At 39.5% G+C, this 27,795-nt stretch overlaps 1 protein-coding gene across 1 annotated transcript; it reads left to right on the forward strand.

Annotated features, from left to right (window-relative positions):
* The first annotated feature begins 3,160 nt into the window (after positions 1-3,160).
* RNASET2 (ribonuclease T2) lies at positions 3,161-27,062 on the forward strand. The gene is made up of 10 exons (XM_062490216.1): positions 3,161-3,512; positions 7,553-7,657; positions 10,131-10,197; positions 15,802-15,857; positions 16,536-16,593; positions 17,418-17,488; positions 19,833-19,946; positions 22,158-22,203; positions 22,422-22,496; positions 24,701-27,062. The coding sequence occupies exons 2-10, from the start codon at positions 7,569-7,571 to the stop codon at positions 24,890-24,892; spliced, it is 768 nt and encodes a 255-aa protein (XP_062346200.1). The 5' UTR covers positions 3,161-3,512; positions 7,553-7,568; the 3' UTR covers positions 24,893-27,062.
* The last annotated feature ends 733 nt before the right edge of the window (positions 27,063-27,795 follow it).

A 27,795-nucleotide genomic window follows, 5' to 3' on the forward strand; every position in this document is an offset into this window, starting at 1 on the left:
GAGGAGCGGCTGAGCTCATTCGGTCTGAGATCTCAACAGAATCTACAACTTCCTCGTGAGAGGAAGCAGAGGGGCACGCAGCGGTCTCTCAGTGACAGGACCCCAAGGGACGGAGCTGAGTTGCGGGCGGTTTAGGTTAGATATTAGGAAAATGTTTTCATTCAGAGAGTGGTTGGACCCTGGAGCAGGTGCCCCAGGGCTCCCCAGGGAAGTGGTTACAGCACCGAGCCGGTCGAAGTTCGAGAAGTGCTTGGACAACGCCAGCCTCCAGAGCGGGCAGCTGCTCGGTGCTCGGGCTGAAGGCGGGAGCAGCCCCGTCCCAGGGCCACGCTCGCTGCAGCAGCTTCTGAGGGCAGCTCCGGGCCAGCTCTCACCCGCTTAGGCGCTCCGGGAGGCTGGTTTTAAAACACGTGCAGCGACTGTTCAGGTCGAGAGCACCCTAAAGACTTGGCCAAGCCTGTGAGGACAGGTGTCCATCACTCCATCCCACTTCTGCTGAACACATGGGAGGTACTGCTGGAGCCCGATGCCCGTTCCTTCCCAGAGCTGCCCAAAGAACACATTGTTGCATTTTGGAATCCTGAAGTTCGGAAACATTAACAGTCTTCCACTTTAGGACAAAACCGTGTTAAAGTAAACCCACAACACTGTACTTAAGCACTTAAGACAACAATTCTTTCCATTTAATTTTTCAAAACCATGTCAGAAACAAATAGTAAATGGAGAAACATAATGTCTGGTATTACAGTTATTTTTATTTGTTCACTAGATCTCTAAACGTAATGGAAAGACAAAACCCACTGACTAAATAATTGATAAAGGAAAGAGCAGAAGAAGACAAATCAGTAGACTTAGAAGATAGTTTATAATTTGTAAGATTCATTTAGCATTTCATAAACAGTGCCTTCCAGCTTTCAAATGCATGTAGAATATTTTGAGTCCATTCTACAGGTAAATTTTTTTTTGAGCTCTGCAAAACAGCAGAACTATTATATAGCTAAATACCCATCACCTTGAGGGCAGCAGTAGTGTCCCATTGCAGTGCATCGCCTCAAACTGTCTCACGTTTAAGGAAATGTTTCCATCTTGACTGTATGTAATTCCCAAGTCAACTCTGTGGAAATCATAGAAACACATAACTACAGGCTATTAACAGAATTTAAAACAAACTTAGCTTTCAAAATAATATATGGACCAAGTCTATTGACTTAAAATTAGGCTGAGAATACACACATATTTCAAAACGTGTTCATCTGCTCAGAGTACTGTAAATGTTCCTTATAACACTTTTAGGAATAAAGTCTAGCTGGATTTGTTTGTTCTATTTGTGCAATGGGAATAATCAAAGCAAAACAACACATTCTGTTAGGGACAAAAAAATTTGAAAGTCTCTATCTTGATTCTTAAATCCTAATGTATACTGCTGAAAGCTGCAAAAAATGTACTCTTTTGAAGCATTTCAACTAATTTTGGGTTGGGTTTTTTTCATGCCACACATTTCAGTACATAAACATACAGAAATCTATACCACATTTGTTCATTATTTTTTGAGGAAGATATAATTTTCATGAAATTTAAAAGAAAGTTTTCAAATAGTCTGACATTCCCTCATTTTTTCATAGCATTATGAGTACTAATAGGCAGCAATCAGGAGATAAAAAACAATAAAGAAACAAAAAATCACAGTAGATAGATAAATATTAAATATAAAGTCTTAAGGAGATAGTTATTCAATGTAGCTATCCATTGTCTATCTTTGCATATTTCACAAAAACATTCTTTTTAATAACAGCCTCCATTAACATGCACTATTTTATACTGTAACATAAAAATGTGGCTTCTTTGTCCCAATATACGAAAGGCCTACACTATTTCTGAGTAACTTTGGATCTCTCTTTGTAACCAATGGGAAACTTGGGCTCAGTTTTCACAACGTGCAAAGTGGTAATTTGGCACCGTCAGAGACCAAATCCCTGCTGCACCTCAAACAAGATTAGCACCGGAGCACATGACCCTGCAGGCTGGAGAGCATGTGTGCAGTACAGCCCAGTGTTTTCACCCCTGGCCTGCATAGATAAAAGGAAAAACCACTCTGAGAGAACAACTCGGTGTGCTTATCTACTGATTTAATGGGCAGTGACAAAGACTTCAGTGCCACGTGGAGCCCTGATGTCCTTCATGTGACACGAGGGACAATCCACACTGCTTACAAGGATCTGAAGTTTCACTGTTTGTGACTCTTCGAGAAAATTCCTGAAATTTTTGATACCTCTTAGACAACAACAGACGGATCACTCATTCCATCCCGCACATTTTCACGTTTCCACAGAAAGGTATGCAGAAACTAGTTTTGCCTCATCCTCCTTCCTACCACGTAAATGCGTAAGCATAATTAAAATTATTTTACCAGTTAATAAAACTGTTATGAGATGTTGAACAAAGACTTCATTACAAAGACTGATTAATCTGTTTAAAACAAATGTTGTTTTGCTTGTGGAAGCAGATCTGCCCACATATTTCTTAAGTACATTAATGTAGGATGGTTGCAACATACCCCCTGTAGTTCAAAACCATGTAATAGTAATTAATAATCACACTTTGTATTTATGACTCATGCATCGGCAGAGAATGAGGGGTCAGAATATGTTTCATAGCTTAACATACCGCTGAGAAAATACTGAGCCAAATCCTGACTCATCCCTTGGGGCTCCTTCCTCAGAAACTTCCTACTTCTTCCAAACACGAGTTGTTACCATTTCAAACTTCTCTGTTTGGAGCAGCACGCCACAGACGCCCGCGTCAGCTCCTGGGCTTGCATTAGTCAGTAGTCTAATTTAGAGTCCCCATCGCACTCTCGAAGACCTCCGAGCCGTGCAAATGCTCAGTATGAAATCAACATAACTAAATCCTTGAATATGGTAAAGAACAACCATCCAAAAAAGCAGGACGAGCCAAACCACCCACATAAATAATTTCCTTCGCAGCCCGCCGCAACCCGGCGCTCCTTTCTTGCCCGCGCTCACAAGGGCCTGATCCCGCGGTGCCCGGCTGGCCGCGGGGATGTTGCGGAGATGTTGCGGAGATGTTGCGGGGATGCTCCCGGGAGGCAGCGAGGCCGCCGCCCCCCGAGTCTGAACTCGGAGCAGCTGCCAGCGCCGGGGCAGAGGGCGGCAGCCGCTGTGGGGAGCGGCGGTGCCGCCGCCCGCCCTCCGGGGCGGGGCCGAGCGCGGCCTGGGGAAAGGGGCGGGCGCGGGGCAGCTCCTGCGGGCAGCGCCGGGACAGCGGGCGGAAGGTAACGCGGGCCGGGGCGTGCGCTGAGATCTGGACTCGAGATCAGCGGAGGTCGGGTTTGAAAGGGTCCCTGCTCCGGCCTACCTCGGCTCCCTCTGCCCGCCGTGGGGCTGCGCTCCCGCCGCGGCAGCCGAGCGGGAGGGAGCTGCTGTTCGGTCCGCCCGAGGTGTTTCTGAGTGGGCTCTCTGCCGCTGAGATTCTCAGTTGCGCCAACTGCGAAGGTGGGATTTGCAGGCCTGGGACGGATTCAGTTTGTGTTAGCTTTCACTTCTTATGCGTTAAATTCCATGCGTAGCAAATCGAAAATCAGCCAAATAAATGCCAGCAATTTCCCAGAGGCAGAAAACCTGTTAATAATTTTGTTTGTTTTGTTTGTTTTTTTTTTTTTTTTTTTTTTTTTTTTTTTACGCTTAACATCGGCTTTGGCATCCTGCTGTCGCCTGGAGGCCTCCCGCTTCCGGTGCTTGTGCTATTTGCATTCCTTGCGGCTCGTGCCGACGCCTGGGTGATGATCGTTTATCGGGACAGCGTTCTGCTGTCCGAGTTCATCGGTGCGGGAGCGGAGCCGTGCGTTGGTTTTGCCGTGCGGGAAGGGCGAGGTGCCGCCGTGCTGAGCTCGGCCCCCGCTGCCCCCGGGCTCGGGCCCTGCGCCGCGCCGAGCGCTGTGAGAGGGGTACTGCTGAAATCCTGCCGTGGCGGTGGGCGTGAGTGCTGCTCTGAAAAGCCTTCAGAGAGCTTCTTGCTAAAATTACTCGGGCCGGCGCTCGGGCTTGGGATCCATGGTTGGCTGCGAGTGGACAGCGAAGGGAAAAGTTGCCGGAGCCAAGAGCGTTGTTTATAAATTAAATTAATGTTTCTGACTTAGAGTATTGCGACTTGCCTTATCTGTCTCGTTGTGGCAGATGCAGTGCGTGCTGAGTTGTTTGGGATGTTACCAAAGCCTTGGGTGTTCATTTTTGTGGCTTTAGATGCCAGGCTGACTGTCCTAAATATTATCTCTGGACATTGTTGCCAGCATTTAGCTGCGTGCAAGGTATGTCATAACCATGGATATCTCCTGCTGATGTTTGGATGGTCTTCTGCAGCATATTCTTTTCTGATTTTGCTGAAGGAAACTGTAGAGCAGGAAATTTTATATTAATGAGGGGTTTTCTAGTCAAGCTAATTGTTAAAAAGAAAATAAGGGAATAAAAGAAGAGGAGACTAATTGTCTAATGTCCAGAAGAAGCATGTGCTACATCAGCAGTCCCCTCAAGATGGTGTATTAGAATTCCAACTATAGTGAATGTGTTACCAGGAGGATTTCCTCAGTGTTTATTACAAGTTCTATCTAGTCATCTATAAGCCTGGGCAGGTAATTTTGGAAACAGCATGGAACAATGTTAACATAACTGAAAGTGACCTTGTCCTGACCGGGTTACTAATACACACACAGAAACTTGTGTTTTGCATTCCTTTTCTAGATATAGTAAACAAACAGTCATCCCAAAGCTGTTCTCGTGCTTTGGAATTTTATCCATAATGGAAATGAGTTGATAGCCTAGTTTCAAGTGATAATTTTATGTATAAGTTTTCTACATTATGAAATCTTGTGGAGTATCATGACTTTTTTTGTAACTAACTTTCACAACATGAAATCCCTGCTTCTTATTGGAGAAGAGTTGGGGTAAGAGTTGTTAAATCTGTTCGTTCTTGTATTTGTGAAATTAGTAATCTAGTGTAATTTTTAGTAAACAGAAGCTGTTTTTATTAAAAATGGACATGCTTTATGCATCTTAGTTGTTAATACAGTTTTCATTTGGATGCGTGTATTTCCTCAAATGTGCATTATTCAGGTGACTTTAAGGTGAGATTGATGCACTTTCCACCCACCATCATCAGTGTCTCAGACAAATAACAGATCAGCTTGAATAGACCAGTCAGTCTGTCAGGATAGTTGTGGTAGCTGCAAGGTTCTCTTCTGAACGAAATCCTAAGAGAGAGTTTATGTATTGTTTGTCAGTGGAAAAAAGTGAAAGTTACCGACTGGGGGCTTTCAAACCTGCTTGCTGTCTTTGTTGCCCTATGTTCTGCTTCCAGGGTTCAATAGAACAATACATACAATCAATCAGCACCTTCTGCTGCTCCAATAGCAGCATTTTTTGATGCCCCCTCTGTTCCTGGTCATTACTTGAGCAAACATAAGAGTCCAGTGAGAAAGGAGATAATCGCATTCATTCTTTTTTTGCAACAGTCACTGAAAAGAAAAAAAAAGGCTTCTTTCTGCCTACCAGTTTACATCAAAAGAAATGCTGTTACTCTTGCTGGGTTATTTTTCTCTCATAATCGACTTCCTTAAGGTGTTTCTTCTACACCTTTGTAGATTGCAGCTTTTTTTTTGGTGATGTGCGACATTACCATCTTTTAAGTGGTACTTCCTGCTTTTTTTAGGTAGGGCAGAATTTTACATGAATCTCATACTCCTTACGTCTCTCAGTGTTTTGTCTTGAGCAGATAGTTTTTCATGCAGAAAAGTAGTCTTGCTTGGTTGGTTTTCAGTTGAAAATAATGGAAGATGAAATCATTAAGCACGTCTGTAAGACAGAATCTCATATCATTAATTCCTGTTGTTCAGATGATGGACTGGAGATCACTTAGGGTACAGAAGTCTTGGGGAAATTGGCAATCCAGCAGTTAATTACTTAGTTGTGACTTTTTTATACATTGTATGGCTCTATAAATTTCTTTAGTACAGCATGTATGTCTTGCTTTAGCTTGCTTTTGCTAAAGATTAGTTCTACATTATTGTTTGCTTTTCTATACAGGTAGCACTCTCCAAATGATTTTTTAAAAATTATTATTTTTCTCTTATTTTACCTGGTGAGTGAAATTCCTTCTGGTGTTTTTTTAAGAAACTAGATCAGGAAATTAATGGTTGGCAACTAATATTTGTCTTATTATATCTTCTGTTAGACCAACTGCCTTGATAATGTGTCTGTTATAAGTTAGAGAGGCATTAATATATGAAATAGAAGAATGTCTTAAAGGTGTTAGCTCCCTCACAATTTAGCAAGACCTTGTGATAAATTTAGCTGGTTAACTGTTACTGTTGTTGCCAAGCCCCTCAGGAGTTTTGAAATCCTCTGGCATTTTGCAAGCAGGGAGGCTCCCTCCTTTGTACTTCTGCTCTGGCACAGTGTTTGCAGAACTGTGGGGTTCTGCAACCTGGGTCCAGAGCTGCATAACGACTGTGGGAAAATGGGCTCCTCTTCATAATGAGCTGTGAATATGAATTACACTGACTTTTCTCAGTGTAATGGCTGAATCAGCCATGTCTTCGCTGGTGTCAGAACAGGCTTTACTTGACTGCTGTAAAGGATGAATTAAAAAAAACCTTAATAGAAAAAAAGAATACGACTTGTGTAGTGAATAATCTTGGGTCACCTAGGTTACAAGCAGTGTCTTGTGGTGTAGGGTTGTCATTTTGAGGAAGTTGGGAAGTAGGTTTGGTGAGGCTTTAATAACTTGCATGTAAATATATGCATGTACATCCCTCTTTTGAAGGCAGCATTTGAAATGCTGTGAAATGGCTGACAGGTTTGGGAGACAGTTGGGATTTTTGACCTGTGCCAAGTGCAAGTCCTTCTGATTGTGAAGGTTGATTTGTTGTTTTTTTTTTTATCCCTTTACTTCTAAGGTCCATGAAGTAGGCAAATTGTGCATGGTTTCATAAAGGCTCTCTCATGTTTTTAACAAGAACAGAAACTCATGTGGTTTTAGCAGCTTTTTTTTCAAATATTAGTTTAGTAGTCAACTGGCATTTAGACAGAATTTCATCTTTGCACATCATACTTGGCTTCCTGTGAGTTTCTAATATTGGCCTTGGCCAATCCAATACGTATATTCAATATTAACTTCAAAGTTTCTCTAATTAATCACTTTGGGCATTTGAGCTGACTCTGAGTCTTCAATTACGTATAGTTGTGTAGAACATTTATATATTTCTGTTAATTGGAAGGTGGCTCTTTTGCAACCATGTACAAGTAAAGAAAAAAATAGGAAATGGTAATCTCATCCTTCATGGCATTAGTTTATGAAAATGACCATACAAGCTGGGCAATCAGGTACAGCCCTGAAAGAGATCAGTATTTTACACGTGGTTGTAAATCTTACCTAGAGTTACTGTTACCTGCTATTTTTGACATAGTAGTGTTTTTTTGCATTTTAACATTTAAGTGTGCTGGATAGGTAACAGATTTCTTCTTTTAACACCTTTTTACAGCTATCTGGATAACAAGATGAAATCTGCAAAGCTGCACTATTGGATTCTAGGTTGGTTTTCCATGGCACTATGTTGTTGGTGTACTTCAAACACATTTACTCAAAGGTAAGTTATGCTTTAAAATGAAATGTCTGACAACTCATTCTTAAGTGCAGCTCAGAATGATTTAACTATTACTGTGATGTTGTTATGTACTATTTTTGATGTGCTATTCTTCCCTTAGGTGATTTATAATAAGGTATCTACATTAACTGGAGGAGCAAGGGTCATGCCTGAGGAGACCTGTATATGTGTCATGTGTATGAAGAAAGAGGGGAAACTTAAATTCCATTTGTTGCACTTAAAACTTTTCCAGTCTTGCTGGTAGATGAATCATGTAGAGTTGTGATGTAGTAATGACAAAAACTGAAAATAATTTTTAAATTTACAGCAAAAAATCTGGAGTAATCCCTGTGGTGTGAACTGCACTAACTTTTGCATTGTTTATCATTTTTTCCTTGCTATTTTCTCAGTTTTGACAATATAAAATTCTTTTTCATATGATATCCCAACTGAGGCTGTGTCAGATTGCTGCATCACCTTTTGGTGGCTGTTGTACCTTGGCAAAATCTGAGCCTCCATACCAATTGGCCATGGGAGAAACCACACTCCAAGTCACACCCTTCTGTGGTCAAAGCTGAAATTCCTATTGCATTATATGAGGAAATAAACTTTTCTGCTTCCTTTCAGAGCTTGGGCAAGAGAATGGTTAGGGGTGCTCAGTTCAGTGCTGAATTTCTTTCAGTGCCTGCATTGCAGCTGGTGGGTAGCTTAGACACTGCTGATGTTTCTTCAGTGCCCAGGATTTAGGCTCTGGCTTGGCCATCTTGGCAAAGAATCAGCCCTAGAGGCACATTGCTGACCTGCACAGAGCAGGATAACTCAGGTCCAGAGAAGGGGGGATATCTCTGAAGCTGCATAGGTATTGAAAATGGCTTTCCTTGGATTTCAGTTCTGAGCCTAACATGCTCTGTTTAATAAGTGCAGTTTTCTGACCTATCCTTAGCCAAAAAGTGTGTTCTAGGAGAACTCTTTTTGGCATGATGGACGTTGCAGAAGTTCAGCTGCTATTTCAAGAGCAGATAAAAGATCTAATGAAAAAGTCTAATGAAATAATTTCTTAAGCAAGGATTTTTTTAAAACCAAGATAATTAACTGCTCTGCAATATGGGGCAATTCCTCTATTCAGGTTTCTACGGCAACAGTAAACATCCCTATAGTGCTAATAGTTTTCATTAAGACTGTGTCCTGGTAAGTTCTAGAGCTATTCTCCTCAGTTATATAGAAAACCACAGATAGATGTGAACGCTAAAGAGAAAATGTGGCCATTGCAAAGTAGAAAAACTAGAGAAAAAAACTGAGGCATGATATAACACAGAAGCATCCCTAGGCTGTACTCATGTTGAGAAGGATTAGCGATTAGCTGTCTTTTATTCCTTTTCTTTTTTCCTTTTTATTTTGGTAATATATCCTCTAGCAAGAACTAATGACTGACAAGTGGCTATTAGCTACCAGAGAATAACAATTTATTTTGACAGTTCTGCACATAATGCTGTCAGTTTAAATAACTTACAATTCTGTTTTTTTCCCCGTTTGCTGTTCGATCTAATTACTTTGTCTGGTTGCTTAATAACTACATGTATCTGTTGTAGTGTCTGATGCAACAGGTTTTTTATTTACTTCTACTTTAACCAGAATAGGTCTGCTCCAAACTGTTGGAAAAGGCCTCTATAGAAGTAATGTGATACAGGCTTCCAACACTTCTTGAACAAATTTTTGAGGGTTTTTTTCCCCTCTGCATATGAATAAGATAGTACTGGTGGGTCTGTAAGTTATAAATCTCATTCTTAGAGGATTTGAAAGAGGCATGTTCCTGTAAAATATGGACTAACCCTTAAATTCTTCCACAGGTAACCTTAAGACTCTGTCATAGTTTGATCACTTTTTAAATGTTTAAAAATTACTCAATTTTTAATAAGTATTTTAAAATGTGCTCTTTGAATTAAATGCCTATAACCTGACATAGTTAGAATTCTGTTTGCACTTTACTTTTTATTCTCAATGTTTTTTTAAATCAAAAAGTTTGGAGACATTTGCAAGATCCAGTTGCATGTCCTGCAGTGTAAACTACATAGTTTGTGAGCGATTGTAGTCTTTCTTTATTAGAAGAGTAGTTACAGTTCTGAGAAGGTTTTATGCTTTTTTTTTTTTTTTCTTTAGATAATATTTCTGTCAAGAAGAATTAGAAGATTCTTAGCATCATAAACAAAGACACCTATTTTAAAAAAAATATCATTTTAAAAGCATGCCAGTGAGTGGTCTCCTAAATATAAAGCAGAACAATGTTTTTTCCATACTTGAGAAATGGAAAGCATATGGAGGTAGGGTGCCAGAAGGAGAATTTGTTTAACAATGAGGATATTAGCAGGTTTCCTAATTATGTTTTTTCTCTCTGACTTGTTAGTTTGGAGTGTGTGCCTGAAGTTGTTCCTCTTTTTAAAATTCTTGAAGAAAAATAAATTTGTCTGTCTCTCTCCAGTGACAGCCACTCTCATCCCTGGAAAAAGCTGTATTTTGCTCATCATTGGCCAGTGACTGTATGTAAGGTGAGATTTTTGTGTTTCTCTTTCATCCTAAAAGAGGTAGCATTGGATAATAAATACGTGAAAACAGATTGAATGAAGCCCATTAAGTATTTAATCTTGGTTATGCCTTTGTAAAGGCTTTTCATGATCTTGATGCAACTTTTGCTACTTCTCCCAGCAATGCAGAGCAGCCATAGCAGAAAAGATTGTGGTGTGTTGCAGGTAAGAGTCGTCAGTGTAGGGTGTACTGTCCACTAAGTTTGTTACAGAATTTGTGACATCTTATTAGTTATAAACTTAATCCTAGACTTTCATCAGACTCTATAGGAAGACTTCCCTGCCTTGTTTGACTGAAGACAGATCAGTATTTGAACTATCTGCTGCACAATTAAGTTTTTTAGCTTTGTAATGATGGCTCCAGTATTTCTGTGATGTCATCAAATACTGATTCAGTCAGAAAAAGAGCTGTAAAGATGTTGTGGCAGGTGTCTCTGAGAATTTCTGCATTTTTTTGCTGTATTTGAGGAGTGTGAACCCAAAATGAGCCCAGCCGTCCAACGTACACTTGTCAAAGCACAGCTAAGAGAGGTACTATTGCTGTTAAGTATCTACTGCCATCTGATAAATAGAACACTTTTCCTATACACAAGTACTCAAAGGTCTCTTCCCATACAGTTAAGTTAAAAATATCGGATTTACTGACATAAGGTTGAGGAACCTTGTGGATAATAAAGTAGCTTTAGGCTCAGCCAAATGTCTTTGCAGTGAGAAAAGTTTCTTAGGTTTTTTGTTTTTTACAACATTAGAATTTTAATTTTTGTGGTTTAGGTGCTGTTTCTGGAAATAGATAGAAAAGCAATAGCAACTAAAGTCATGTGCTGCCTAAATGTCTGAGGAAAAGTAGCTGTACTTTACATTGCTTAAATGTGGAGAGCAATATCAGTAGCAAGAGTCAGATGTGTGTGACTGACTGAGACCAAAGACCAAGACTACTGTTCTGTTTTTTGTTTGTTTGCCTGTTTTTGATTGGAAGTAAGGAGAGATTTCATGCCATTTGTGTCTGATTTTCTGTTGATTAAACATCAGTGTTAATGACTTGCAGCAGGGATGTTTGTGTTGAAGAGTTTGTAGTGCCTAGCACGAGTCAGTGTTCAAAGTCAGTAGCAATGCAAACCCTTGCTTACATGAATGAGATGAGAACAATTGGGAAAATTAAGAAAAGAAAAATGAAACAATCCAAGATTAAAAAAACAAACCCCTACCAACCAGTTTTCCCACTATGTATTTATGCTGGTTACTTCTCTGAATTCCAGGGTAGTGCAGTTGATAAATTGACAAATAATTTACGTAACCTGGTAAAATTGTAGTGAAGGTATTGAGCATCAGAAAATGTAGGCATCCTAGTACTTTGTTGATTTCTTATGATATTCTGTAGTAAGAGCATTCAAAGAAGTGCAGAAAAAGGGATTTTATAATAATATTTAAGTGACTTTTTTTCCTAGTTTCCCATCATTGAGTCATATGAAGAAACAAGATCTCAACTCTACTCCTATAACAGCTTTCTTGTTTTACATAAGAGGAGTTCCTAAATTCAGGAATTAATTCAAGTATTTTTAAGTAGGTAGATTTTTCTGCATGTTCAGTGTATTTATATATGATAACTGGTGTTTTTCAGGGTGTAAATAGCTTTAATGTTCTTATTCAGTTGAAAGGAAAAAGCTATGAAAGAAACAGCAAAAGTCATATCATTTATGGCAAAAAGCTGTGAGATTTTTTTTCTGAAAGTATTTCTTAGTTTATGCCTCCTATATAAAAGAATCTGATTAAAAACTCTTTCATACATAGTGTATTTTGAGTTATGTGGATGAGCTGCATCTTAACTCCTACCTCTCTTACCAATCTGTCCTTGTAAAGGTTTTTAGGCTTTTGATGGCCTGAAAGCCCCTCTTCAAAATTTAGAGGGCACAGATCAGCTTGCCAGAAATTTGAGAATACATCTCTCCCAGCTCTTCCTGGGCTTGAAAAAGTAAGTGTTCAGCTGGTGCTTTTTAATACCGAGTATGATTGGCACAATTAAATTGGAAAATGTTTTGTAATCATATCTTCCAAACTAACCCATTAAAATAAAGTGGTGTCATGGAAGCAGTGATAACCCCAGGACCTAATTACTGACTACTATGGTGAAAAGGTTGAAGAAGGAAGAATTTTCTTCTTTGTAATGTAATTAGAAATTCCAGTACCATATAATTGACCTAAGGTGACTATGTCTTATGCAAATATATCTAAGCTAGATTCACAGACCTCAACTGACTATGAATTTCACATTCCCTTAAAAAATTGTGCCTGTGGCTAATTCGTGCCACACTTTTCAGTAACAAATCAGTGTGACTTAAGAGCAACTCAAGGGCAAGAAGAGAGACTTTCCTACTCCTTTTTTACGGAGCTGTGAAGACCTTCTATTCCAGAACTTTTAAAAGAGAACTGTTTATTTCAGCTTTTGCATCCTGGAGATTGCAGAAAGATAAACTTTTCTGTGTGGTGGTGGTTTTGTGTGTGTGTGTGAAATGTGGAAAATCCAGTGTGAGTTTGTAAGTTATTCAGTTCCTTCTCTGTTAGGAATGGGAAGGACAATAGGGAAATGGAACCTGCTGACATCTGCCTTTTACTGCTTTTTGTGTGCTGATGAAAGGAAAGAAAAAAAAGGAAAAGAGAATAGAGTAATGAACAGAATAGCCTAAATTCAAGTTTGACTGTTAAGCAACAGATTGTTTTTTTTTTTTTTTTAAATTTTTATTTTTTAATATGAGATAAAAAATTTTCCCAAGTTCAGGTTTTGGCCTTTTATAGCAGAGATTTAAATGAAGAATACAAACACTCTTTCTTTTTTTTTTTTTATATAAGAATAGAAGTTGTCACATAATACAGAAAGAATTAAAGTGAGGGCAGTACACTATTGTGATCTAGCATAAGATCAAAAAGTTCCTTAGGTTTATTTCTTTACGTTTTAAGCCAGGTGTGTCAAGGTCATTTCAGCTCTTGCTCTTCTGGAACAAAAAAAAAATGCTTTTACCAGTGTCCATGTAACTCATAAAATAGATCTTAATCTATGCCTACAATTTATGCAGTTTTTCTGCGACTAAGGTCTAGTTTAGATGGTTTTGTGGGTCTTTATATTTGTGAAGGGTTTTAGCCTATCAGCTCCTGCTAGAGAGGTGTTCAATTAGAAGGGATTTTGTTTTATTTGCCTCCCAATTTTTTTCAGCAACCTTATAAATTTGGCTCGTTTATTTATGTGTTTGACCCCAGGGGCTGGAGAGAAGGAGGAAGGGGAGTAATGCATGCTGGGGGGAAGAAGTTGAAGAGGTGAATTCTCTCCACAGTTGGAAAAGCAAGAATTTTTCTTAGCAGATGCCATGTTTCATTACAAAATAGCTTTTAATTTATCTTAATTAAAGAGATGGCCTACTTAAGCAAAGTGGTTGGAAGGGAGAACAGGATTAAATATTTCACTTCCCAGAAGCCAATTTTTTTATTTCAATTTGGTATATCTGTCTGTGATCCAGTAGCTCTGGCATTTACCAGCTGCTGTACCAAGGGATTTGTAACTTGGGCAGCCTAACAGGTGACACATTGATGCTATTTCACTTTTTGGCATTTCAGAGATGATAAAAGCTTCCATGCCTGTGGCACATGCTGTGTGTGCAATGGCTTGCTGTTACAAATAGGCTGATTCTTCTGCTGTAGCATTCCTTCTCAGCGTGGTGGGTGCTCTACAGCCTCACCAGCACTTTGCTCAATTTTATAGGTCATGTCATTCAGATTGGTTTGATTATCAAATTGCATTAAAAGAGGAGGAAACAGTGCTTCTTTTTCAAATTAATATAGGTATATAGGGGGTCCAGTGCCCACTTGAAAATAAATATTTGTACTTCTGTTTCAAGTTAGTGGTTGCCTGAAGTTGAATTAATCCTCCAGCAATCAGTCTATGATAAACAGGAAGGCTGACAAGCAGTGGTTTTGCATAAGCAAGCAGGGATACCCAGCTTCGCATACCAGCGTTTGCATTTTTTATGATACTAATTTAAAATGACCATTGGAAAGATATTAAAGCTAGAATGAAAAAGGAGATTGAATGAAGCTGGCCAAAGCATGCAGAGTGCGAACTGAAGTGCTGTAGGTTGCATTGACCTCCCAGTTCTGCCAGCACACAGGGTAACACCGTCTGATGGAGCTGATAGAAGAAACTTCTAGGAAGGTTAGTGCCACAGTTTCAGATCTAAAATGCTCTGGGTATTCCATTAGCATGTCTGAGAACTGCAGTTAAAGATTGAATAAGGAGCACAATTGTTTTGTTGCCCCCTCTGTTGAGCAAGCTGTTGACTATTAATTTGCTGTACTTTGGGCTAGATAGCCAAACCCCTCCAGCTCCACTGAGTTTGTGTCACGACAGAGCAATGTTGTTTAGGCATTTGCAGTGTGTGCTTGTTCAAAATACTCCTTTTAGGAAGAGAAAGCTGCTGATGGGTGTAATTGCTTGTGTTGTTGTTGGCAAGAGAGAAAGGAAATGGACACAGAACAAGAATGTCTTGCAGAATTGTGCAGCTTTGCTGCCACTGGCCTGTGGCATGTGGGAGGCAATTAGTGAAATTACAGGTCTGTCTCTGCTCTTCTCTACACTCTGATCTTGCTCTGGCATCACATAAAAGGCGCTATAAAAGGCGCTGTGGTGTAATTAAGACAGAATGCAGAGCCAGAAAGGAAAGATATTGTTACGGGATAAGAACGTCTGGGGAGGTTGTTAGTTAATGGCAAAAAATGTTTACTTGAAAGAGCTGTAATTGCTAAGAAGAATAATCAGGGAAAATGCAGTAATGGTATTCTGTGATGTGTGACATGGATTTTTTTAGTTTGTGATTTTCACAGATATGTCACTGCTCTAAACAGTAATTAAACTATAGGCTATTATTCCTGTATTATCAACAGTTTTTATTGGAGGCTCTATTTTTCTGTTGTTGTAGGAAGGTATTTAGTCTTTCTTTTTCTCTCAATTGTCTTGTCCCTCAAGTCAAAATCCTTGAAGCATAAGTCTGTTTTACTTGGAATAAGCAATATATTTGATATCTTCTTTGCATTTTTCACTTTTAATACAATGATAAAACTAGTCCTGAATTCTTAAAATAAGGTTTTTTACTTGTCCTATATTGTAGTTATTTTGCATGTTTTTATTTTAATGGCTCTGCATTCCTTGAAAAGATGTGGTAATGAAAAAAGTACAGAGAGCTGCCACCTGGAATATTATAAAAGCAGATAAATCTCTGTTCATTTAGTGTGGATCAGATGACTTCCTGTTACCTCAGAACCTGTCCTTTTGACTTCTGTTTATGCTGTCTGTTCAGATTTCACTGATCTGCTTCAAAATTTTAATGCCAGTATGTCCCAAAGTGGCATAATCCATGACAGCTTCGAGTGACTCTTCAAGGAGTTCACCAGTTCCTGGTTTGGCAAGTAAAAGTTAACATGTCACAGTAGAGCCTCAGGCCATCACTGAATGAGGTTTTACTTTTGCCTTTGAACTTGAACTCCTGAATACATACAGCAAATACTCTGTGTTTCTGTTTCTTACAGATGAATGCAAATGATTGTCATGACCCACCAAAGTACTGGACAATCCATGGATTGTGGTATGATCATAGAGTCTTTTTTTTTTTTTCAGCCTGGAAAGGAAAAATCAAATTTTATACGAGGTTGTTTAGTGATTCGGTTTTGTTGGGTGGGGATTTGTCTGGTTTTGTTGGTTTTTTGTTGGGTTTTGTGGGTTTTTTTTTTTTTTTTTGGAGACTCACTGGACTTGATGCCATTGGCAACAATTCAAAAATTTTCTGGACAAATGCAGGTTAAAATCAGTACAGGAGTTTAAGCTGTGCCTCCTGGAAAAGTGAACAGCATTAAGTATTGATTCCCTGAGAGTGTCTTGGTGATACTTGCAGAAAGATCAGATGGGGTAGCAATTTAGAAGGTCAGTGACATTAGTGACACCAGTGACATCATGTGCAAGACCCTTTCAAGTCATTGGCACACCTGAATAAATTTTACATAGAATGAAAGGGACCAAAGGGCCAAACAGAGAAATCACAAAATCTTTTGGGTGTCTTTTGAATCTTCATGAGGAATCTTTTGGCCATAATTAATGTCTTGAAGGTGTTAGTTCTAAACCACTGTAGGTTCTGATGGTTTACTTGTATTTTTAAGTAAAATCTACAGCTATAATTCTGCATATTTAAAATTCAGGCTAATGATATGTTAGTTGCCAGTAGTGAGTTAGGAGACACCTCTTTTTCAATTTTATTTTGTTTCCCTAGGCCTGACAGAGCTGAAGACTGTAATAGGACATGGCATTTCAATGTCACAGAGATCAAGGTATTTAAAACAAAAACAGACATACCAGGCAGAGCTAAGTGCAATTACTTTTGCACATCCTATATACAAAATCTGCAGTTTATACTATCACTCTTAATGTTTGCTGAGAGGTATGATTTTTTTCAGGGCTCCAGAAATTTTTAGTGCTTCTGGTACTATTTGAAGTTGCTGTCCTTGTGATCATTAGCAGCTTTATCTACTGGATTTTGGAAACATGCAGTTTGGCTCGTTCAACCACATCCTTCTTAATAAAATCTAGAGGTCCACCACCACATAGGTGATGTATCTGCAGTGGCAAAACGTGCCTGTGAAAAAATTCAGTCAGTTGGTGTTGTCTTCACATTTTCTACTGCAAAATCAGAACAAAGAAAATAAGAGTTTAGAGTACTGTTTTCTGTGTGTTTTCTCCTAGGCCAGTAGTCCTTTTTTGTTCTTTTTCTACTGAAAAAAAACAAAAAAACAAACAACCCAACATATTAAATTTTTAAAAAATCATTTATGAACAGGGATAAGAGGCTTGAGCCGACAAATGTCAAACACTGCATGATTGAACAACTTCTGCAGGGACAGTTGAAGGAAAGTTTTTCTTTGAGGCAGTATGTCAGTATGTTCAGATATTTAGGTGGTTGCACCTGTTACCTCCAACAGCAGCATTTGCAGAATATGGGGAAAAAAGACCTTTTATTTTTCTTCAACCAAATGTTTCAGTTATGGACACTGAAAGATGAGGCTTCAGTTGTTAGAAAATATATCCATATATGTAGATTGTATAAGAAACATCTTGTCAATGCTGTAGGTGCTTTTATTAATTGTGGTATTTTTAGGATCTTCTGTCAGACATGAGACACTACTGGCCTGATGTGCTTCATTCATCTCTGAATCGCACCCAGTTCTGGTGAGTACAAGAAAGCCCTAAAAAGCATTTTGGATATTATTTTGTAGAAATCTATCTGAGTAGTTGTTCAGGTGATCTGTTGTGCATGAGAGGAAGTGTCCAGGAGGCCGCTGAAGCAGTGTCTTGCCAGTCTCATTTACAGTATAGATCTGTTCTCTTGTAAAATACAGCTGCTGAAGAGAGGGCTATGGCAGAAGTTTTAGAGAAATGAAACTTGGTGAGGGAATGTTTCTTCCCTTTGTCCCTAGGGAGCAGAAACAGCTGCTGTTGACACATTAAATCTGAGTAGCAGTAGGACTCCTGGGATGTCACAACTAGCTGCAACAGCAGCTTCCAGATCTCTTTACCTAGCTAGTTTCACTGTGTTGCTGGTCTTAAGAGAGCTTTCCTTTTGGGTTTCCTCACAGAAGAGAAAATAGAAAAATAGAATGCACCATGTCATGGTAGCTACTTCTCTGCTCAGTGAAGTTACTGATGGCAGGTCTGTGCTACCACCAAGCTTGTGGGTGCAAGAGGTGCAGAAGGATGAAGGCCTTCATGAACACTGGCATCAGTACCTTTTTTTTTTTTTTTTTTTTTTCCTTCAGCATGACTGTGGTGCAAAATAAAGTAACACTCTGAAGGGTGTCATCTTAAAGTCTTGGTAAATATTTTGTGGAGACTATAGTCTCTGTCCATTCTGGAAGCTCATAGGACTGATTAAAACACTGGGCCTGGTGCATTCTTGGCTTGCTGCAGATGGTGGTGCACAGACAATGTCAGTGCAGACTGCACCAAACCACTCCTTGGGAACAATAATGGAGCTTCTTGAATGCCAGCAGATCTTTGGCCCTCTATTTCTGCCTTCTTTTTAGAAAGAGCAGGACACTTAAATACAAGTACTACTGAAAGTCTTCGAAACACAAACACTTCACCATTAGGTTTACATACATACACGTATACGTTCTCTGAATTAAAATTGTCATCCTACATGCAAAGCCTTGCCTCCAGCTTGCTGCTGTTTCAGCAGCCCTTTGAATTTGACTGTTGTCTGCTTCTGATCCAACCTAACCATATCTCTTGCTGAGTTTACCCCTGAAAGACCTTCTGTTTACTTTAAAACTGTGGTGTCTTTTCTCGACAGTAATTTAAAATCCCCCGTGGAGAAATCTGCCCATGAAAACTGGACTCTTCCAGGCAATAAACGATTAATTTGACATGCAGTTGGTTGAATGTTACAGCCAAGATAAGAACCCTCTACAAGGCTGAATTTGGGAAGATACAGTGAAAGTCTTACAGTAAAGCATCTTCTGCCCTGCCTCAAATCTCCTGACACCACAGTTGCTTTATTAATTCTCTGTTCAGAAGTAGTGCACTGTTTTTCTAGATTGGAACATAATTTCTTTTAAGGCATTTTAATTCCTTAAGAAAAATCCGAAGTTTTTAATATGAATGGACAATTCCAAGGTAGGCTTTCAAGTGAATAATAGTTGTCCTTCTCTGCTTTTTGATTGTGTACTTAAGGCATCATAAGGTGACAGGATGCTGTGATTATGGCTGGAGTTTAGATAATCTGATTATATGATCTTTGTGTGCATCTGCTGAACTGATACTTATATAGTACAAGTGGATTGTGAAAATTTGGAAATAATTAAAAAAAAAAGACATCCACAGGCAGTGTCACTCAAGATTGTACTGTTTAGTCTTTCAATGGACTTCAGAATTGATAGAAACATTTTTGTCTTTTTCCCAATTTCTGCCCTGTTTGAGTTTGTCTTCTGTGCGCTGCAAGAATTTCTTTTGCTCTGTGTTCCTTGCTGTTAGGAGGATGGATAGTGAACTAGAAGCAAGACTTGAGAGGAGGCCTGTGAAAATTTTGCCACAGGCCAGCATAAAATTTGATGCTAAAATCTTAGCAGCTTGTGCAATTAGACTGTTTCACCCAAAATAAGGCTTAATCCTTTGAGTTCAGAAAAAGATTTAGTGCTTTGAAGGTGCATTTAACACAAAAAGTTCAACTAAAACTTACAAAAAACTTAGTAATTTTCTAGGCAAATTCTTTGCATTCTGATCTCCAAACATCTTTGTGGAAATATACTGTATCATAAGAGCATGATAGATATTTACTTCATGAATATATAGATGTTGCTCTAATTGAAATGGGAGTAGTGAGTGGGGTGGGAATTGAAATGGGGTGGGAGTGATCTTGCTTGGGTTTACTTTGGTGTGATAGATTTGAATGCAGTGTCTTACTCCATGTATGTAACCTTTCAGATACTTGATTAAAGTACAATGACTAGCTTATACAGCACATGTATCTGCAAATAATGTGTTCTAAAATTTGCATTTTGCTTTTCTCCTACAGGAAACATGAGTGGGAGAAACATGGCACTTGTGCAGCCACACTTGAAGTCCTTAATTCTCAGAAAAAGTACTTTGGTAAAGCCTTAGAACTCTACCAGCATATTGATCTCAATGGGTACGTATATAAACTCGATGATCTGGCTTTTGTTTCAAACAGTTCCTAAAAGTTTTAAATCTAGCCTTAAATGAAAGTCTAAAAATGTGATAGTAGAGAGGAAATGAGAATTAGTGGAAATTATTTTTAGTCCTGAAGTTCAGAGGAAGAGTTTTTACCCTGAGAAGCAGTTTCTGGTCACTTCAGTCAGATAAGTCAACAGCATCCTTAGCAGCATCATTTTAGACAGTGTGAGCCAGTAAATTTTTGAGAAGCTTTACAGGCTGTATCTTGATACCTGTAAAGTTCTAAATCAAGTGACAACCTCCCACCAAACTTGTGAGTCATGCTGAGTCCCAAACACGTGTTTTTAAGACAGTATTCTGCTCAGGGGAAAGGACAAGCTGCAGGCAAAATCATGCAGGACATCTTGGGAAAAGGCTGAGAGGCAACAGCAAGAGAGGAGGTTATGAAGGATTCAGTTGCTGCAGGCAGCCCTCTTCTGTCCTGTCTGACAGCCTCTAAGTGACACTCTTGCTTTGTCCTAGGGGCTGATTCCTCCTTATGGTTCCAAAGCACTGGCCATTCCAGATTCAAAGTCTTGATGAGACTGTTGTGGCTTGTCCAAGTGCTGTATGCATGTGTTCTGGCTGCAGGTGAATGCCAGAAGGTTAGAGTCCTGTCCTGATCAGTACTTGGTATGGGCGACAGGATGTTTGACTTAAATTTCTTGACCATAAGAGGATAGCATCTGAGAAGGGAAATAGTTTTGTACGAGGATACATGTCTTGAAAAAAATCTCAATAAAACAACCCCAAATAAACCCCAAACCAGCTCATCCTGTTTATACTTTGCCAGTATCCTGTCCAAGCAATCTCCTAGTTTCATTTATTTTGCATGTGCACAAAAGAAATAAGTCTTTCTTCCCTCCCACCTCGGTTTTGTAGAATTCTTTTAAAACTGTAGCAGATTTTTCTACACAACAGTGTTTGAGTGTGTCATATGTAATGTTAAAATTAAGTGTCTAAGTCAATTGCCTAAACAGCTGTGATGGTGTGACTAAAACATTTACAGATGGCACAGTGACCAATAATGTGACTCTGTATCAGCATGTGCTGCACGGCAAAAGAATAGAGGCTGAAGCATGTTGAAAATAATTGCTGAAAGCTTATTATCTATTGTGAAAATAAGTATAATTAATTTTATCTTTACTGAAGAGAAAAAAGACTGAAAATGTTCTCATTGTATGTCATTTCTACTTGAATGAGGAAAAATGTCAATGATTAAGAAATTCGTTTCCAAAAGGCAAATTATTAAAAAGAGGACATCATGCAGCCTTCTGTAAGAATTAACAGAACATCATCTATTTTATTTGCCTCCTTATATGTAGTGTAAATGACAGTGAAAAACAGCGTGTCCTTTAGTCAGCTGAGTAAAATCTTCCTTGTGCCAAAACTGACCTTGAAAGGGAAGGGTTGAGCATTATCAGCATTTATGGATTAAATCCTGCAAGACACTGACCATTCCCACTTCTAACAGAAGAAGCTGGGACTCACAGACTCATCATGTGTTGGGTCCTGAGTATTGTCAGCTTGGAAGTATGAACTTCTCTCAGGACTGAGCCTAAAGGAAAGGGTACACAGGGTAGAGGTTCTTGAACATTACCTCATTTCTCTCATGTGACCAACTTTTCCTCTTCAAGAACATATCTATTGGGAACAGTTTCTGCCCTGCTAGTGACATTAATCCTGACTGACATGCTGTATGCCTCACCCAGCGTGCTGTGTGTATCCCACCACAGAAAACCCATCCTTTGAATATGAGGGTGCCTAGAATTCTTTCACATGTCTGCTCCTGTGCCCTCTGCAGGGCCAGGAGCACATGGGAATGACTCAAGGCAGGGGAAAGGAAGCAATTAAACTGCATGCCCTACCTGGCACTGAACAGAGCACTCTGAAACTCCCTTTCCCTTAGCTGTGTCTGAAGACTGAACTGTGCTATTTTCTCGGATTAATGTGTGGGAAAGGGTTCTTCCTGACCCTGCCAAGTTAGATGGGAAGTGTCCTTTCAGAAAATGGCCTTTCCTAGGCTGGCAAAAAATGAAAGACAAGTTGGCCTTGCTCCCATTACTGTAATGCTTGACAGGTTCCTAAGATTATCTGTTTTACCTAATGATTATGAAGGTGTGTTTGCATACAGGAAACATTTTAAAATGTTTTATCTTTGTTTCAGTTGTCTCTTGAAAGCTGGGATAAAGCCAAGCAGTTCATATTACAAGGTAAGAGGCAATCTTTTTATAGAATAAAATCATGTGCATGGATGGTTTTTTTTCAGTAGGAGTCAATGAATTTATATAGAGCATATGACCTTTTAAAAATTGTATAGTTCTTTAAGGTTGTGCTTTTTATAAACGTTTTTGAGAGTTTAACCAGTATGGCAGCTTTTGGAAGGTATGCTTGTGACCTGTTAATCTCTACAAGCTTTTTAATTTTTCAGATGACTGCTATAAAGGAAGCTCTTACAAGATTTTATGGGGTAACACCAAAGATCCAATGCCTTCCTCCAGAAGAGGTAAAAAGTCCCCTAGCTTCTCAAAATGGAAAAAACAAATGAACAGAAAAACTTCATTTTTTAAGGAGTACTTTTTATCAAAAATACAGCAAAAATAGAGTGAAAAATCTTTGATATGGTGAAACTTAGGTCTAGGAGTTCTTTGTGGATACACCAGCTTGCATAGAGGTATTGTTTGATTCTTGGACTTGGGTTTTAAATGTCTCTTTGTCTTAAAAGATTTAAACCTGCATCTCTTGCATGCATGGTGTAACCACCATGCCAGAGGTATTGCTGTAGCTGAGCACTTTCCACCGTGCCTGCTGAAGCTTAATAGCTGCATGGTAGATGACTAAAACCAATAAGAGTGAGCTGAATGGAGCCAGTGACCGTCAGCCTTGGTGAGGGTGCTGCTCTCAGCAGCAGCCTTCCCTCCACTGGACATGGCTCTTGAGTTCTGCATGAAGAACTTACTCAGTGAACAGAATCCTTCTGAAATAAAGCAGCTCAGAAGCTTGTCTCTGAGATTGTTCCAGAAAGCCCATACCTAAAGAGGTAAAAGAGGGCGTTTTGGGCTTCACTGTGGTTCAGGATCACTGTAGTCTTTCCTTTTGAGCCAATCATGTCTCCGGTTTCCATGTCTTTTTACTTTTCCTTGCCAATGATTGTGCTGTGCATCGTGATGCAGTAGAAAATGTGGTACACAGAGATGTTGTTCTGTGAAGTGTAGGTCACCATATCTGAACCAGAAGTGCCTTGGAAGGAACAAAATAGTATTCTGAACATCTACATGTGTAGGTTGTAGAGCTCTTTCTTTTTTTTTTCCAGCTGGGGTACTCTGCTCTTATGGAAGAATAGAGCAAAAAACAAAACCCACAAGGTTAGCATTCACTCTTATAAGTGGTTCCTTCTTGTTAAAGGTAATTTGCTGCAAACTCGTGGCAGAGTTACTGCCCCTACACAGGCAACAATTCATGAAAACTTGCTAAGATACAGTTGCTATTGGAGTGTGTTGTCAACTCTTGCTTTGGTAATGCTGTGAGGTTTTTGTATTCATAGGTTTTTTAACAGGAAAAGAATCTATAGGTTACAATATTTTAAACGTGTTTAGAAGTTACTTAAGGAACAAAGGAATATTAGTTGAATGTGGGTTGTACACTCATCCACATTTTGACATTAAAGAAATACAAAGCTAACACAAACCCCAGTTTCTAGCTCTGTTCACTGTAGTTCTGCCATTGCTTTTAGTACACTTGGGATACTGCTCCAAGTACATGAAGGTAATGTATAGCTTGGGTCTCCTGTACTTAACTGCTGAAGGTATTGGGTAATATAAATTAAAATGTACATCTCAGTTATATGAAGATAGGCCTTTTTCAGAGTTCTAGACTTGTCCATGCCTGAAGTGCATGATGGAGGTACTTTGACTCTTGGAATGGATTAGACGTACTCTCTGTTCTTACGCTTCTTAAAAAAAAATACGCAAACAAACTAAACAAACCCCCCAGCAACACAAATTCCAAACAAAAAAAAAACAACCTCACCACAGTTACTTTTGTCTTGTGTGTATCTTTTTGTTCTGCTTAATTGTTTCAAAATCAGTTTTTTTCCACATTTTATTAGACCTGAGTATTTGGGGGATTTTCCTGTAATCTTTTTGCTGCATGAACGGCATCCATGCCTGCCTGCTTTATTCATGGTCAGTGGTTTTCTTCCTAGCCTGTCCTGTAATCCAAAAATGATGTTTCTGCTCCTTTTGACGGACAGCTTTGTTCTGTATTCTTTTGTGTAAAAGCTGTTATAAAATTTAGTTTCTGTTCTCTTGTATGGAGAATTTTATTGGCTTCAATTCCTGTCCTGCTATGAAGAATTGGTGAAAAGTGTCTTTGGGGCCACATGTGCCCTTCAATATTCACACAGTACACCGAGAGCTCGTCACTGAGGTGAACAGCTTCCATGGCCTGTGCAGATGAGTGAAGGCCAGGATAATGTGTCACAGCACTTCATGATGAGACTTACTAGTTAAACAAGCCCCAGACTGGCACTGAGTAACAGTTTGTACTGTAAGCTGTTCACTGTGGTTGCCTTTTGTACTTTTCTTTGCGTTTTTCATCTGGTAAATGCACAAATAATCATTACTGCATTCTATAGGTTGGGCAATATAGCTGAAGAATTGATTTATTTTCTCCTTCCCATGAGACTGATCCTACCTTTCATGTTTCTAGGGTGAAAAAGCACAAACAATTGGCCAGATTGAATTCTGCTTCACCAAAGAACTGCAGCTGGTAAACTGCACTGCGCTGGAGGGTGAATCCAACCCAGTGCAGGCTCACTTGAAGCTTGGAACTTCGGAGCTGTCAGTCTGCATTGATACTCTCCCAACCTATTATCCTCCAGAGGTCCAAGATCACAAATGAAGCCATAAGAGTTTGAAAAACTTTTTAAACAGCAACAAAACCTGAAGTCATGTAATATTACAAGCCCCTGTCCTTATCACAGGTCTACAGGGAAGATTTCTGCATGAAAACACAGTTCTTTTGCTATTAAAGGAGAGTGGTCCACATGGTGGATAATCATCAGATCTACAGCTTGGTCTGGATTCTTTGGCTTGCTTATGGTTTGAATCAATGTTTGAAAGAGTTTGACATGCAGTTAAGTCTGCCACTTAAGCTGCTTTTTGGTTTTTACCAGTCAGGGAGTCAGAGAAATTAAGTAATTCTTTGTATTGAAAGGATGATCATCTGTTTGAGATGAGGTGACAGTTTCTTGAGAAGAAAATACTGTAAACAAGAAACTCTTGAGACCTGTCTGGAGGTCCATTCCCAGATGTAATAGCCACTGCCTTGCATAATTGCTCTCCAGAAGTGAAGAACAGAGATCATATCTTCAGAGGTGTTGAACCTTTTCTCACTCAGGGATCACAGTGGACCAAAGATGACTTTTGCGTAACTTCTTAGTGAAGTAATAACTTTCTGCAAGTTTGGGCTCTGCTACCTAAAACATCCCAGGGAGACTGTATCTATAGCCTTACCTGTTTTTGATTATTTTTGTGGCAGTAGCTCCATACAGTCTTCAGGAGCAACCAATGCTAGAGTTTACATGTTAGTATAGGAGTATGCTAGCCCCTAGAAATATGTTGTTAGTAACTTTTAGTTGTGTTTGAGCATTCAGCTTTACTACTTGTGAGTGCCCACACTTTTATAGAAAAACAAGATTGTCACATAATGACTTTTTTCCAGGAAACAGCTTTTTATAGATGAAACAATAAATACTGCAGGATTTTCAGTAAAAACTACAGATGTTGGCAATAGTGCATCTCTACCCCATAATGATGAGTAACATGCCACCAAGTTGGATGTTTCCAGAAGGAACCGAATTTTGATGACGTATTCCCCACACTGCTGTGTTGCTCTATGTGTCTCAAATTGTGTTTCAAAGACAATTAAGGCTCAAGGAACCATCTGTTTGTTAGAATAATGTTACTGTGAAAACATGAAATGCAGTATTAGAAACAAATTTGTTATTTTTGAGGGGGTTAAAAACCACTTACTCTCACTTGTGACTATCCCTGTTTCTCTACCCCCTTTCATTTAACCACTCTGTAACATTTACATTCCTGAATGCTGTTGGTTTTTTAGGCCTTTCTTGAAACTCAGATATTTATTTATTTTAACAGCCAAGAAATTACCGTGTGTCGAACAAGTGATTGTTGGGTTTGCCTGTTTTTCTGCAGTTGCTTTAATTCCTCAGTCTTGTTTCTCATTTAAAGGTAAAACTGACTTTTACCAAAAGGAATCAGCAGATACATGAATTACAAATGACCAAAGTTTGCAGCAGAATGGATAGTATGGATTCCATGCATTTTTCAGCCTCATTTTCAAAGGCCAGGAATGTGAAGGAGCTGATATGTCTTGAAACTTTGAGAAGAAAATAACATAATCCAAAATGAGTGAGGGAGATAATTTCTACTCAGATGCTGGCATGTTGACTGAGAAAACATAAAGCTTGGCTAAAACAACCTCACATATTCTGAAGTCCCATTTAAAGGGACATACCTGAAGTACTGTGTTTACCTTAAAAAACCCACGCTGATGTACTTTTTATTACAGATTAAATATTTAAGTTTTCTATGGTGAACTTTTCAGTAGTAGCAATAAAGCACTATATATACAACTGCTGTTGCTTGGGTTTTGACAAACCCACTTTCCTAACTTCTGGGTAGACACAAGTCTTTCAAAAGCTACCTACTGATTTTTATACAGAGATGTGCCAAGACATTATGAAGTTTTAAGTGATATATTTAAGGGATGTTTTAAGGTCTGTATCTGAGCAACTAGAAGAGCAGATGAATGAATGAATGCTATCACCACTTCAGATCATACCCAAAGATCATGTCCACCCCTTTGTGTTCTCTCTAGCAATGGCTCACAGCCAGTTGTGAGCCTTGTCAGTTGCTTTCCATCAGACTGTATGTAATTTAAAGAGTTGGATTAAGGCTATTTAAATAAAAGAAGTAAACAAAGGTATATTGGGAGCCATAAAATTCACTTCAGTTCAGAAAAGTGTCACTCACTTCCTTGTGCAATATAAATTCTGTCAGCCTTGAAAATTCAGCACAGCCTGGGGCTGATGGGTCCTATATTCTTTTCTGCATCGTTGAATAAATTAACTAAATTCCAGCAGAGATGTGTGCAGTCTCAGTGGTTCAAAACGCTACTCAACTCCACAAAGGGACTGAGCTTGTTTTTACCCTTAGTCTGTGTGCTGTCTCATACAAAATGCTTAAGCATCGCTTGGCATGTAGGTTGGAGTGTGGGTGTGTGTCCCTTTTCCAGGTACAGCCCCTCTTCCTGTGGCAGGGGGAGGTTTATTTCTCTGTTGGTTTTCCCTCTCTTTGTGGCCTGTGCTGAGCCTTTCTCAGCTGCACAGGAGGCCAGCTTGAGCCAAGTTTGTGGTGGGGTAGTAGAGGAGATTGGGAAATACAACTTCTGCTCAGTTTCATGAGGTGCATATTTCACGTGCTTAAGGACACATCTGTCTCTCTCTCCCAGCAGACAGCTGGTCTGCCACTGCCAACCGCAACAGGAGATGGGAGAAGTGGAGGGGACCGGTCCCCACCGCTCTTGTTTTAGTGGGTGCAGCAGCTGGTTGCAGTTGCCCAAGGGATGGGCAAAGCTGTCTGCAGGCTGGAATGGAGGTGGCACAGGCCTCTGTCTGCATCCTCAGTGGCTGGAGAGTGCTACTGCCCCAGCTGCTGCTGACTGGAAGGAGGAGTGGGGGCAGGACTGCAGTGTCCACGCAGCATGTCAATACACTGCAA

Source organism: Cinclus cinclus, chromosome 3 (assembly GCF_963662255.1).
Source record: "Cinclus cinclus chromosome 3, bCinCin1.1, whole genome shotgun sequence".
Lineage (NCBI taxonomy): Eukaryota > Metazoa > Chordata > Aves > Passeriformes > Cinclidae > Cinclus > Cinclus cinclus.